At 34.1% G+C, this 15831-nt stretch overlaps 1 protein-coding gene across 2 annotated transcripts in view; it reads right to left on the bottom strand.

Moving 5' to 3' along the window:
• The window catches only part of TLL1 (tolloid like 1), a 341130-nt gene that overhangs the window by 209190 nt on the left and 116109 nt on the right, over positions 1-15831 (bottom strand). For both annotated transcript variants that reach the window (XM_069105652.1, XM_069105653.1), the window contains 2 exons: positions 5944-6054; positions 1775-1855 (listed from right to left, as the gene is read on the bottom strand). In XM_069105652.1, coding sequence (XP_068961753.1) covers positions 1775-1855; positions 5944-6054 — 192 coding nt within the window. The remainder of the gene's footprint in view (positions 1-1774; positions 1856-5943; positions 6055-15831) is intronic.

Raw genomic sequence — 15831 nt, 5'->3', positions numbered from 1 at the left:
AAATATCAAAAGCAACCATGAATATTATCAAATTAGAATAAAAATATTCTTTGCTGACATGATCACTGGTTTACAGGATATACCATAATACTTATTTTAATACTGAGCTATGTACTCCAAAAACGAAGCTAAAAAGCTTCAGCCATCTGGGTCAATGATCCGCATTAGAATTAGCTCACTGGTCACATCCAGGGGTACAGATTTTGGGGGTGGTGTAGGTAGCATTTATCTTGAATAGGGCCCTAAAGACTACAGTCATTTGAACAACATACTTCAGGCATTTTTAGCTGGCTGTCTCCTATGCTTGCAATGCTTTTCCTCTTCATCTCTGCCTCTTCGCTTCCTTCAAGTCTCAGCTAAAATCCCACCTTCTACAACGTTTTCTCAATTTGAGTGCCTTCCCTCTGTTAATTTCTTCCAAATTATCCTGCATACATAATTGTTTGCATGTATCTCTCCCTACTAGAATATGAGCTCCTTAAGAACAGAGATTTTTTTAACCCCCCCATGGTATCCATAGTATTTAACATAGTACCTAGTATGTAGTAAATGCTTTAAAAATATGTTAATTTTCTGGCATGTTTACAGGCAATTTTCAGGTTAAAAACATCTTTTGGCACTTAAAGCTATAGTTCAGGGGTACTTTTCTCTTTTTTATCTTATCTTTCCATCATGATTTGTCAAAGTAACAATATATTTCTATAGTACCTTGATGTTTGCGAAGTAGTTTCTGTGCCTACCATATCTCATTTAATCAGCACAGAACATCAATATCAGCAAACACTTACTGAGCACCAAGTTTATTTATTATGTCTATCTTTAGATTTCCTTAGTTTAATTTGACTATCAAATTCTACAAAAGGCTAAGAGTCTTCTGTGTTCCTATTATATTACCTAAGATCCAGCATAGTATCATTTATAAACAGAACGTGAATAAATGATGGATCAATACATAGATTTTTTTAAATTAAAGCAAGATTTTGGGAGTTTCTCTGGACTACAGTAGGCCATCCCTGTCTTGCTCTAAGTCACATCACTGGGCCAAATTCCATTATCCATTTCAGTGTAATCATCTCACAATTTAGTATCATATATTGATGTAAATACTCAATTTGTGGTACACTAAAAAAAAAAGCACATTATTTGGCGATCCCTAAAAAGTAGGTAGATATTTTATAACATAAATCATCTATCTCTTCTTAGATAAGTCAGTATTAAAGTGACACCACATTCAGATTAGTTAAGAGTCATTTAGTGTTTCTACTTTTCAATAGTTTTTATACTTCTGTATATCCTGGGATGATGAAAAATATCACAAATGATTAATCTTTTACAATTTTTGAAAGAGTTATTTATGGTCTCTCTTTCATATCTGCCTCATAAATGTGCCATAAGAAGTGACACATCATACCATTTTAAAAATTAATTATGATTTACATTCACCTATTGTATAAAAGCAGGCATATCTCTATGTCTAATGAAAGCACACTAAGCTGATAACAAATAAATTAATAATGATGAGCAGTAACATAATGAACACTGAATACATTTTTAATGATGGGAGGCTAAAAATAAACTAAACCAAATTTTAGCTTCCCTAAATTTTATTGTTTCTATATCACAAGATCTACCTGACAGTAGACATAAGCAAAATGTCACTCTTGGTGCTCCCCCTTTAAGAATATTATATAATCATATAAAGGAATTTATTTAAGGAACAAGACTACTATAGTTAAAATGCTGATTGTACACCATGTAAAGCAACTAAAAATACCAGAGCCAAATCTTCTTATCCTGTCTATGAGTTGATACAGAACCCCTCTTTTCTCTGACACACCGTGGTCTCCCAGGCCACCTTAAATATAAGAGAGAATTAGTCAAGTTAGATTTACTCTATAACATGATTTTAGAAAAACTATATATATATATATATATATATATATATATATATACACACATATATATATCAACAGAAATCATTATGTACTTTTAATGAAGTTTACAAAATTACATGACTAATGTATACATATACATCCACACAACCTATATGTGTACACATATACATACACACATATACATATACATATATGTCTATATCCAAGAACCTTTGAAGGAAATGTAAAACCATACAGAAGCTAAACCTTTCAGAGCAAGTCAATATGACTTTGTTATTCAGACAAATTATAACAATTGCATCATATCTCATTATTATTTGGAAGATTTTTCTTCACTGTGGCCTTGACATTTGGTGCTAATAAGGACTCAAAGATAACATGCTCTATTGTCCTAAATGCAGAAAAACAGTATCTACATTTTCATGCTGTAAAGAAGTATAATCCAAGGTATTAAAAGGGGGGGGGGATGGCTCCATCGTCTTTACTACAAAGTTTCATAAGCTCCATCAGTACTTTTTTTTGAAACCTCTTAAAGCCATAGGTTGTGTTAGTTTAATATATTAACCTCCCCAATACTTTAAAATTTTACCCTAAAGCATCCTTGTCAAATTCTGATAATAAAGAAATTGAGGGAAATGAGAAAAATGGATAACAATTAAAACAGAAACATAATTATGCTTTAGGATAATTCATATCTAACAGGATCAGCCAAATTCATAATGACAGATTGTAGTCTATAGGCTTGTAGAATTGGAAAGAATTTAAGAGATTATCAAATCTAGCCCCTTTATCTTACTAATGAGTAAAGTACTTAACAAGAATGTATGACTTAAAAGAATGTCATGGATCATGTCATACGGCAGGCTGAGATTTTGCCAGGTTTAGAACCCAGATACCCAGGATCCATAGTCTTGATTGGTTTCTCTTTTTTTTTTATCCTACTTTTTTTTCTTCTCTAAATTTGCCTTTAAAATATAAATTTGGTTTAAGAATATATTCAGTATAACTATACCTCCACAAATGCATACTGCAAGCCATTGGTCTATAATTTATTCTTTTAGAGTTATCTGAGGCTCATCAAGATTAAATGACTTGCTGTGTTCATTCCAGAGGGACAAAAGAAGGGAGGGAATTTGAACCCTGGACATCCTGACATGAAATCTAGCATTCTAGCTCCTACATTATAATGCCGTACATAACATAAACACAATTCAATATTGTAGATTTAGAACTAGAGGGCACTGAGGCCAAGAGAAGTGTAGTGACTTAGATCATGAGTGAATTAGAAGTTAAGTTCCTTTAGGCAGGGACTTCTTTTGCCTCTTTTCATATCCCCAGTGCTTATTAGCATAGTGCCTGGCACACAGCAGGCACTTAAAAAAACATTTACTGACTAGTTGATTTGCACAAGGTCACAAAGGTATTAATAAGTGATAGATTCAAAATCTGACTTATTTTTCTTATACCCCCAATAATTATAACAGAAATATTTTTAAATCAATCATCATAGAATAATTACAAGTAAATTTTTATGGTAAACACTAACTGTGGGACATGTATCTATCTGCTCCTGGTCAAGGCAATTAAAGAATATTGGTTATAAAATGGTAGGTTTTTTATTCCAGTTTGGTTTTTATTTCCTTGAATATATTTGTCAGTTTCCTTTTTTTGTTGTTGTTGTTGGGGCACAGCAGGGACAGGGGGAGAAATTACTTTTGTCATAAACATCCATTGCCTGCCTAACTTAGCAGAATGGTAAAGTAGATCCTTATAAGGCAAGTAAGTTAGTGGGCTTGCTCACTGAATAATTGTGTAGATAATTATTTGGATTACATTTGCACACATAGTTGTACTTCTAGAGAATTTTCTTTTTTAATTTTTAGCATTTCACATTTTAGAAGAATGAAATATTACTTAAATACATTCATTCCCAGGTAGATTGTGGTGTACATTTTTCAATGTGCTAGCATAAATTTCAACCATTATTAATACCATGTTACTATAAAATTACATTCATAATAGATCAAGAATAAAAAAATTAGTAGAAAATGAACATGATGATAACTCAGTAAGATAAATGCCCAAAAATAAGATAAATGTAATTTAAAATCCAATACTTTAATAACAACAGTTGAAATATCCCAAGTTTTTTTTAATATTAGACATGATAGTGATTTGGGGACAAATTTCTAAAAATAATTATCATAGCCCTGTAGTTGGCTAAACCTCCTACTTGATAATATATCAAAATTAAGCTTAAATTAATAAAAAGTTTATGAATTAAATTATTGCTTTTATCCTAGGTAGATACTAACCAACCAAGGAAAATTAAGTGACCATTTGATAAACAAGGATGTGCATTTTAGTAAAAAAAAAAAAAAAGTAAGAAAATAGTAGAGAAAAATTTTAAAAATTCAGCAGTAAGAGGGATAAATAAGAAATTTTTTTAAAAAGACAGAAATCAAGTATTATAAATTTTAAAATTCCTTTAAAACACTGAAATCCAAGCGAGGAGTGAAAAAAAGATCTATAAAAGAGACAAATCTGTACATATTTTAATTTTAGTGATATACACCTAAGCAGAATAGTTTTATTTTTTCATACTCTACTGATATTTCTAAAGGACAGGTACCTTATTCTTGGAATTATTAGTCTTTTACAGTCTAATTACAAATTAGATTGCAAAGAAAAGTCACATGCATAAAAAGTCACAAGTATAAAAATAGTAAAATATTCAAATTAGCAACGGTCCCTGGTAATTTAAAAGAATATGACAAGAAAGATCAAAATAAATAGAACACAAATACTGGTTTTAGCTGTCCTCATGGTACATAAATGAAGACACAATAACTCTAAGGTACTACTAATTAAGTAATAAGAACTACTCAGTGGGAAGTTCTATCAATACATTTGAAGAAAGGCTGAATATTTTATTTTCCAAGAAAAAAAATTGAGTTTAATGGATTAAATGTATTCAGCTTAGCACTACTCCTCCTTTCCCTACTGCTTCATTGCTTGCTGACATAGGCTTAATAAAGTCTGTCTGTATCTACGAGTATATATTGATAGATGTCCCTCCTTATATAGATAGCTACACTTTCTGTGTTGCAATTTCATGACATGTTTTAGAAGCCACATTTATAAAAGTAGCCCAAAATCCATTCTTTCCTCTATTCAAAAGTAAATTAAACAAAGAGAATCTTTAATTCAGAAGTAGAAACTTCTCAAATCCAGAATACTTCTGTTTGGCAATTCATTAAGAAATAATTACAGAAGCACAAAAGGAAGAGTAGGGGATATAGTGGGCAAAAGAGGAGGCAAACAAGCCAAGAAAATCCACCAACTGCTGCTAATTAAAAGTAGATGTCTAATCTAATTCACAATTTTTCCTAACTTTATACTCTATCTCACTATTCACCAAAACAAACCAAAAATATATCAAAGACAATGAAATTGTGTGAAATTTATATTTTAAAGAGACAAAGTACTTTCAGCATTTTAAGTTCAATTTCATTTTATAAATAACAAAGAAAGTTTTAGCAGAAGCAATGTCTTTTTTAAAAAAGCAAAAGGGTGGCTAGGTGGCATAGTGAGTAAAGCGCTGGCCCAGGAGTCAGGAGGACTCCTGTTCCAGCTTCGGTTCCAGCCTCAGACAGTTAACACCCACGCAAAAAAAAAGTAGCTGTGTAACCTTGGGCAAGTTACTTGACCCCAACTGCCCTCCAAAAAAGGCAAAAACAAGAAATAAACAAATAAATACAAATTAAAAAAAGCATAAAGCTCATTTGACAATTGCAAAGGAAATCACATTTACATTTTCTTTTTTCCTTTAGCATAACTCAAAATAATTGTACTTAGAATAATTTACACTTGCAAATACATATCCAAAGTGAACATTAAGAATAAAAGATTAACTTCACAGTGTGTTCATTTGTCTTGAACTAAAATGAAGAATAAATACAGGGTGATTAAGTCATTTGATATTAAATATTATTTAAAAGAAATGAAAGTAATCCACATGAAGAAGCACATGCTATAAACATCATACCTGTGATATGTCCAAGTTTTTGAAATGAGTTATGTGTGAGGCCAATTGTCCTATCAATTGCAAAGATTCTTAAGTCTTCATCATCTAAGGCAATATCTCCCCAAAAGACAGCTTGAAATAAAAATATATATACACACAAATTTTTCAATTAAAATGAATTTTTTAAATTGTGAAAAACAAATTTATAAACCAAGATAAAGATGGAAACAGCACTGCTTAAATGCTTTATGTTAATTGCAAAAGTAAATAGGAATCAGGAGTAAATTAATGAAAACGTTCTAAGGTCAGAAACTTTTAATTAAGTAGTGTACTAAGGTTAGACTCCTTTATTTTTTGTGGACTCTGGTGGTCCCTGACTAATGGTAGGTGTGGGGAGGAAACAAATATTGACTCCTTGAGTCAATTTTTAACTGACTGCTCCCTACCTGAAATTATGGAGAAGTGATGTTGCAGCATCTGTCATGAACTCTAACCACTAACCATCCAAGTACATCCTGGGCAATGTGTGTTTGTATGGAGCACTTATGGTAGGGAATGTACTAGGAGAATACAATGGTAATTCATGGAGAGCAGTTATTAACATCCGACTTCATTTTAATCTCATAATTTGCCCTGGTCCTGTTAGGTAAATATTTAACTCAAGGAGGTAACATAATACCATGTTTCTATTCATAATTGAACCCAATAATATTTTATCCACTCCAAAGGGATGATTATGTTAAATACACACTTAATTATCATAAACTGATTATATAATACCTTTTTTCCCTATTGAAATTCCAAGTCATCTGAGTCCATTTGAAATTATAGGTAATAAAACATAACACTGAAAACCGTGTCAGAAGAGAAAAGATGAAATATATAGGGTTTTTTTTCCTTTTAACTTAGTGACTAAGTGGATTTTTTTTACCTACTTGAAGATAAAATTAAATGAAATTATCATGGGATCTAGTTGGGGCAAAAACCAACAACCTTTGTTTAAACAAAATAATTTAAAAAGCAAGAACAAAATTCTGCCCTCCTACATTGAAAATCTTGACCTTGAAATATGGTTCCAAAATTGATTGTGACCATTTGCTTCTTGATTTCTTTCACAAACCACCTTCCTTAGAACAGATTTCTAAGCTTGATTTTCTCCTTAAAATGGAAAACAAACAGACGCAGACATTTTGAAAAGTCAAAAATGCTACCCTTGAAATTATCTGAAACATTCCATTCCATTTCCATAAGCATTAATGTATAATTTTGCCCAGAGGCACCTGTCACATAAAGGCCCCAAGTCTACTGTTCACAATGAGAAAGAACAATTAGCATAATCCATGAGGTTTGCTTCCCAATAAATTTTAAAAACTATTATTTTGGGACTTCTGGCAGTCAAGATGGCAGAGTAAGCAGTAAACTGCTGTAGCTCTCCCATATTCACCTCCAGACAACCAAGAAATAGTGCCCCCCAAACAAATCCTGAAACAGCAAAAAGATGAGTAAAAACAACAACAACAACAACAAAAAAGAATTTGACTACACAAATTTGTTATGGTGACAAGGAAGATCAAGACACAAACTCAGAAGAGGATAACAATGTTGAAACACCTATGGACAAAACCCCAAAGAAAAACAGGAAGTGATCTCAAGCCCAGAAAGACCTCATAGAAGAATTCAAAAGAGATATTAAAAATCATATAAGAGAGGTAGAAGAAGTGGGAAAAGAAGGTAATGCAAAAGAATTATGAAAAAAGAATCAAAATCTTGGAAAAAGAAAACAATTGTTTAAAAAGCAGAATTGGCCAAATGGAAAAGAACAAAAGCTAATTGAGGAAAATAATTCCTTAAAAGTTAATTGGGCAAGTAGAAGCTAATGACTCTATTAGACATCAAGAGTCAATCAAAAAAATTCAAAAGAATGAAAAAAAATAGAAGAAAATATAAAATGCCTCATGAGAAAAACAACTGACCTGGGAAAGAGATCCAGAAGGGACAATGCCAGAATAATTTGACTAACTGAAAGCCATAATGAAAAGGAGAACCTGGACAATATCTTTCAAGAAATTACCAAGGAAGGGGCGGCCAGGTGGCTCAGCAAGTAAGAGCACCAGCCCCAGTGTCGGGATGACCTGGGGATCAAATCTGGGCTCAGATACTGTTTAACCTTGAGCAAGTTACTTAACCCCGATTGCTTTAAATATAATTAATTAATTAAAGTTAAAAAAAAAATAAAAATTACCAAGGAAAATTCCCCTGAGGCCCAGGAACAGGGAAAAATAGGCATTAAAAGAATCCACGGATCACCTCAAGAAAGAGATCGCAAAATAAAAACCTCAAGGAACATTATAGTCAAATTTCAGGACTATTGATTCAAGAAAAAAGCACTAGAAGTGGCCAGAAAGAAACAACTGAAATATCAGGGAGTCACAACCAGGATCACACAGGACTTGGCAGAACATCAAAGGATAGAAGGTCATGCTAATCCAGAGGACAAAAGAGCTAGGACTACAACTAAGAATCACTTACCCAGCAAAATTAAGCATAATCCATCAAGGGAAAAAATGGTCATTTAATGAAACAGAATAATCTCAATCTTTCATAAGAAGACCAGAATTAAAACAAAACTTTGATCTCCAATAACAAGATACTCACAAACAGATAAAAAGGAAAAGAAAAAATAAGGTATTCAGCAGAGCTAAACTCTTTATATCCCTACATGGGAAAAAAATTTTAATTGCTACCGACTAACAGTATAGCTAGAAGGAATTTACATAGACAGAGGATACAGGTATAAGGTGAACTTGAGGGAATGACTAAAAAATAGTTGAGGAAAGAAAAAGAGGAGTATACTGGATGCAAAAAGAAGGGAGAGGTAGAACAGAGTAAATTATTTTACATGAAGATGTGTGAAAGACCTGTTATAGTGCAGGAGAAGATGGGAGGGTGGGCAATGGGCCTCACTTGAGCTTTATTTTTATCAGTATTGTCTCAAAGAGGGAGGGGATAATATACACAATCAGCTGAAAACAGGAATCTATCTTACCAGATAGGGAAGTAGGAGGGGGAGGGCATTAAGCCAAAGGTGGAAGGGCGGGATCCTTGGACAGAAGCAAAACACTGGTGAGACAGGAAAAGGTGAAAGGAGAGAGAGGACAAAACAGGAGGAAAAATAGGATAGTGGGAAATACACAGTTAGTAATCATACCTGTGAATGTGAGTGGGATGAATTCTGCCATAAAATGCAAGTGGATAGCAGATTGCATCAAAACCCAGAATTCTACAGTATCCTTTTTACAAGAAACACACCCGAAGCAGAGACACACACACAGAGTAAGGTAAGGGGCTGGAGACAAAGGATGGTGATTTAGCAATACCAGACCTCAAACTATATTATAAAAAATCAATCATCGAATCTTCTAGTACTGGCTAAGAAATAGAGTGGTGGATCAGTGGAATAGATTAGGTATGCAAGACACAATAGTCAATGACCACAGTAACCCAAAGACCCCAGCCTTTGGGATATGATCTCACTATTTGCCAAAAACTGCTGTAAAAACTGTAAAATATGATACAAACTAGGAAGAGATCAACATCTCACAAAGTATACCAAGATAAAATCAAAACGGGTGCATGATTTAGACATAAAGGATGACACCATAAACAAATTAGAAGAACAAGGAATAATCTACCTGTAAGACCTATGGATAAGGAAAGAATTCATGACCAAACAAGAGATAGAGAGCATTATGAAATATAAAATAGAAACTTTTGAATAAATTAAAATAAAAACTTGTGTAAAAAATCAATTAAACCAAAATTAGAAGAAAAACATAAAGTCGGAAAACAATCTTTATAGCGTTTCTCTGATAAAGGCCTCATTTCTCAAATATACAAAGAACAAAGTTAAATTGCTAAAAATACAAGCCATTCCCCAATTGATAGATGGTCAAAGGATCTGAATAGGCAGTTTTCAGATGAAGAAATTAATGTTATCTATAGCTATTTACAGGAAGAAGTGCTCTAAATCACTTTTGATTAGAGAAATGCAAATTAAATCAACTCCGATGTACCACCTCATAACTATCAGATTAGCTAAACAGCAAAAAACAAAAATGATAAATGTTGCAGAGGATGTGGGAAAACTGAGACACTGATGCGCACTGTTCGTGGAGTTTTGAAGTGACTAACCATTCTGGACAATAATTTGGAACTATTCCCAAAGGGCTACAAAACTCTTTGATCCAGCAATACCATTACTAGGTCTGTATCCCAAAGAGATCATAAAAAAGGGAAAAGCGCCCACATGTGCAAAGAATATTTCTACCAACCCTTTTTGTGGTGGAAAAACATTGGAAATCAAGGGGATGCCCATTAATTAGGGAATGACTGAACAAGCTGTGGCATATTAATGTAATGGAATACTATTATGCAATAAGAAATTATGAACAGGAAGGTTTCAGAAAAACCTGGAAAGACTTGTATGAACTGATCCAAAGTGAAATGAGAAGAAGCAGAAAAACATTGTACACAGTATCACCAACATTGTGTGATGACCAGTTGTGTGATTGACTCAGTTCTTCTCATCAACACGATGATCCAACACAACTACAAAATACTCATGAAGGAAAATGCTATCCTGTAATGGCAAAAGAAATTTAAAGATCTTCCCTGCCCCTTAATAAGCCCAAATTGACCTTGAGGACCTTTACTACTTTGAAAACCCACTCTGCCCCCTATTGGCTACATGTGCTCACCTGGAGTCTGTGGTGGGAAGCTTAGTTTTCAGAAAGGCACTTTTGTTACTTTGTAGTCAATTGGGTCATGAGGGTTGTGATGTTCTCTGACCCTGGAGAATGCTATATATATACACCTCTGAGGTGAGGCTTTGCTTTGGGGCTCACTTATGAGAAGAGCTGTGTGATTTGGCCAGATGAGACTCTGGGCAGCTGTTGGAGCTCCCCGTTTTGAAAACCCAGATGTTGGTGCTTCTCCCTCTGGTGACTAGGTATGGATGTAATGGTCAGAAAGCTAGAAGCCCTGTCTGCTGAATTGTGTTATTTACTCTTGTAACTTCTGTTTGTATTCTCTGAAGTTCAGGGTGCTGACTTTTTCCCCTGAACTAGGTAAATGATATATGTTTGGTTGATTAAAGTAAGATTGTTTAACCCTTTTTGAGTTACTTTCCTTTAGAAAAACAGATCAAAGAACCTGTGCTAGCAGGATGCTAGGGTGCTTGCTGCTACATAGACATATCCAAATAAAGAACTGATGGACTCTGAATACAGATCAAAGCATATTTTTTTCACTTCATAGGTTTTCACTGTTCTTGTTTTTTTCCCTTTTGATCTGTTTCTTCTTTCACAATTGTCACTAATAAATGTTTTACATGATAGTACATATATAAACATATAAACTATATAAAATGGCCTACCATTTTCAGAAAAGGGAATGGAGAAAAATTAGAACTGAAAATTTTGTAAAAATGAATGGTAAAAAAATTGGGGAAAAATAAAATACTATTAAAAATTACCCCCCAAATCCCTAATATTTCAGGCTTTTAAGCTTGGTCAGAGCTGTAACTGAGCTTGGCTGCTGAGTATAATAATAAAACCTATTTTTTAAAAAGTCAACATAGTTTATTAATTAATAATCAGTAAACCACTATATTCCAGGTATAACCTTTATGGCAAACTCTGCAAGCTCTATAAATAAAGGTTAAATCATTGTTTTATTTATCATTTTTCTTCCTAGTTAAATCAGTTAGCATTGCTATTTAGCTGTAATATATTTGCTAGACCTTCCCATATGCACCAGGAAAACATGTCCTATCAAAATCACAACTTTTTTTTCTTCCTCCAAAGATCCAATAGGATCTTAGTAGCTTAGAAAGTCTACCCTCAGAAATCAAATTTTCCTCAAGGGGAAAGCTAACATGGCATACTTATCCAAGAACTGAGTCCTTGCACTTGTTAGTCCCACCTATACCTCATCCCCCACAATCACTACAAGTTACTCTGGTGTGTGTGTGTGTGTGTGTGTGTGTGTGTGTGTGTATGTATGTGTTGGCTTATATGGACCATGCCTGAAAACTGTGGAGACTTCAGGGACATGTAAGACTCAGTTTTAGGTCAAGTCTGAAATGAAACAACTCCTGGATGTTCCTGGCCATGTGGTAACCAAGAATTGAAAAGACTTGGCATTTTGGTATGCCATGGAAAGCCAAGTAGGGTACTTTGGACCTCCCTCTCTACCTCATGACAGGGGGAGGCAGGTAAGAAAGAAACAGGATCCTACTTCAGGTAAATGAAGAAAGGCTTTCATGCTGTCTCTCTTTTTCTTCAACCCTGATGAGGCATTGTATAACTAATACTTCTAAACAGAGTGGGAAAAGGTTGGTTATTCTCTACTTGGGCATCATGGAGGCAACTCCTATGCATGTGGCAATTCCTACAGGAGGCTTCAACTAGGTAAGCCTGCACCTGGGTTCCTAGCTCATTTTTTCTCTTTTGTTTCCAAGGAAGTGATCAAGCATTAGCCTTTACGCTAGTATCTGTAGTTTTCTAGTCCTGAAGGTGACCTTATGAGGTTCTGGGTACAATAAATGGAACTGGTGTCAGACACCACTTTTTTTTTTAAAGCAATTGGGATTGAGTAACTTGCTCAAGGTTACATGGCCAGGTGTTTCTGGGTGGGTACTGTGTCTGAGACCCGGATTCGATCCCAGGTCATTCCGACTATGGGGCCGGTGCTCTTACACATCAGAGTTTGGCCACAAACAAGTGAAAGGACAAGCACTCACTGTTCTACTAGTAGAAATGTACCAGCAGTTGTTCAAACTATATAAAGCCCAGGCAAAATGCAAAATGCCTAATTATAAATTAACAAACTGCTTTATGTGTGATGAATCAGTCTCCCAGGAGACTGTAATAGTCGTTATGAGTTGCTGCAGAATATTTTTTTAAGTCTGTTTTCTTCAAATTTATGCTTGTGAATATTCTGAGTTTAGAATTGCTACTGTACACAGGAAATAAGTATCTGGCTCATTCATATTGCTCTTATTATACACACTGTATCTTTTTCATTTCCTCTTTTGGGGAAATCCTAAACAGGATCCTAATTCAAATTTTGAAATAAAGTTGTCCCCATGGTGCCATGGTAAGTGTTTACTTTACTGAAGACTGGGATAATAAAAGGAATCTACCTTTCTTCTATCATTAGAGACCAGGACTGAACCCACCTGACTGAATGCCTGAGCCCAAGGAAGAGAGGCCCTTTACTGAAGAGTAGGCTGGTGTAGCACTGTAGTTTCTATGGACATAGAAGCAATTGCACAAGATTTGATACAGATTTCCTCTTCAGTTTATATGCTGTTTTTCCTTACAAGATAAAAAATCCTTGAGGAAAGAAGTTGGTTTGTTGTTGTTTTATATCTCTGGCATTTAGCACATAGCCTGCAACATTGTGGTTAAGTTCTTACTAAATGGGAGTAAATGAAGTCAATCGAGGAAGATAAACTGAAGTCAAGAAGGAAGATTTATGGTCAAAGTAGGTATGATGTGGGCTGAAAATAAGCTTTAATGGCCCAGGAAGACCATAAATGAGATGAATATGTTACATATCAGGACAGTCTTAGAGAACAGTTAACTTTACAGGTAAGTAACAGCCTGGCAACAGCTGTTTTCCTGTAGTTGTATTCCTGTAGGAATACAAGTGGTACTATAAGAATGGGTGTCCTGTGAAGGCCCTCTTCCCCTGCCACAAACATCCAGAAAAAAGGGAATCAGACATTTGAGAACTTACTTGCAATCCTCATTATAACTATATCTATCCTTTGACTCAATTTCATGCTATAATTTGTTCTATTTGTTCAACTTAATCTAATAACCCTTCTAAGCTTCCATAGTCTTCAGTCTTTCCCTCCCTTGGGGCAATAAACTATGAGGATTCCACAAGGGAAAAGTGATGTGAACTAAGATTATATAGGAATCATGGTAATAATTCTAAGTAAAAGATGATAGTTATTCATGTAACTTAAATCAGTTAAAAGCATACATAAATACTTTTGGAATAAAATATCAATGAAAAATAATTAAGGTATTTCATAGGCATAGGTCATTGAATTTTTTTAAAATATAACTTGTCTCTGGAGGATGAAACAATATAGCTAAGATTCAATGTATAATCAAAAGACACTTCCTTGGCCATATCCGCATGAACTCAACAGAAGTATTTGTGTGAACAAAAAAGTAAAATGTTACTGAGTTACATGGATTTACACACAGAAAGATTCATGATAACAATTCAGGACCAAGTCATTGCTGCCAAAATCACTAAACGGATTATGCTTAAGGAACTCAGACTAGATAAAGACAAATTATACAAGAAAATGGGTGAAGCTGTGCAACATGTTACTTGAGGATGCAAAAATTTAGTCCCTAACTAATTAGCGAGACAAGACCTTTGAGAAGCTCACTGCCCTTTATAAACTAACATATATAAAATCCCTATATTACAAGGATACTTCAAAGCATCCTTGACAATTTAGCAAATAAAACATGCTGGACCCTGAACATTATGCATATAGAGACATTGTTTATAATGGCCTGAACATAAAATTAATCCATAAAAATTTAAGTGTGGCCATTCAGTTGCTTTTCATTCGTGTCTGACTCTCTATGACCCCATTTTAGGGTTTTCATGGGAAAGATAATGGAGTGGTTTGACATTTCCTTCTCTAATTCATTTTACAGATGAAGAATTGAAGCAAAAGGGATTAAATGATTTGACCAGGGTCACACTGCTAAAAAGTGTATAAGACTAGATTTCAACTCAGGAAGAAAAGGAAAAAAAATTAACAGATGTCACCATGCAAATTTTGAGAACCTAATGAACAGCTCTCAAAATATAAGGAAGTAATGAATAAAACAAAATCCACTTGGAAGAATACCATCTCCATTGCCTTATCTGCTAATGAAGTTGTCATGAAGTTGTCACTGTGCCAAGCAATAATCTTACACCCCAAGCTTTTTATCCATCTGGGCAATGGCACAGTGAATATTAAATATAAAAAGAACAATAGTAGGACAGGGATTTGTCTTGGAACTGCTTCTATCTGAATTCCATTGAACAAAGAACATAATCATCATCAACATAGGTCATAATCATTCACATTTATTTGGCGTTCACATTTAAAGTTTTCAGAGCACTTGACATACGGTATTTCACTTGATCCTCACAATTACTTTACTACACAATACCATAGGCTATTATCTCCATTTTACAGATATAGAAACTGAGGTTCAGTAAAACTAAGTGACTGTACTACGCTCACAAAGTCAGTAAATGTCTGAAGGAGGATGTCAACCTAGGTCTTCCTAAATATGGTCTAGTATACATGTTGCTTTTCCAAGTCATTTAACTTCTGTTGGTCTCAGTTTGCTTATCTATAAAATCAGAGAGGTCTACTAGATTCTGTCTATGGTCTTTTTCAGATCTAACACCATAATCCTAAAGCAACAAATGTGGCAAAGTAGTGAGATCCAGACTCAAATCTCCTGACTCCATTATCCAATGCTCTTTAGACCACTCTAAGCCATGTTGCTTTCTATGCTGTGGCAAAAAAAAAAGAAAAATTCATGTGCTAGCCAGTCTTATGGCAATAATATACATACATACACACATATACATACACAAACACACATACATGTATGTATAGGTATGCATATACACATATGTGGCTGGTTGTTTTGTTTTTATTTTTTTTATAATCACTAAAACAGTGTTTTGGGAATTTAAAATTTAAGCAACCAATAGGCTTTTCTATTTCAATAAAATACATTCCTTCTTCTCAAGGAGCCATCACTGGCTTACGAGATTCTTATTTTCTAATATTCAATTAAACTGACT

This window comes from Petaurus breviceps, unplaced genomic scaffold (assembly GCF_028583685.1).
Source record: "Petaurus breviceps papuanus isolate PSGF00001 unplaced genomic scaffold, PetGlider_PUasm1.0 76, whole genome shotgun sequence".
In the NCBI taxonomy this organism is placed as follows: domain Eukaryota; kingdom Metazoa; phylum Chordata; class Mammalia; order Diprotodontia; family Petauridae; genus Petaurus; species Petaurus breviceps.
This window is presented reverse-complemented; position numbering and strand designations above follow the sequence as displayed.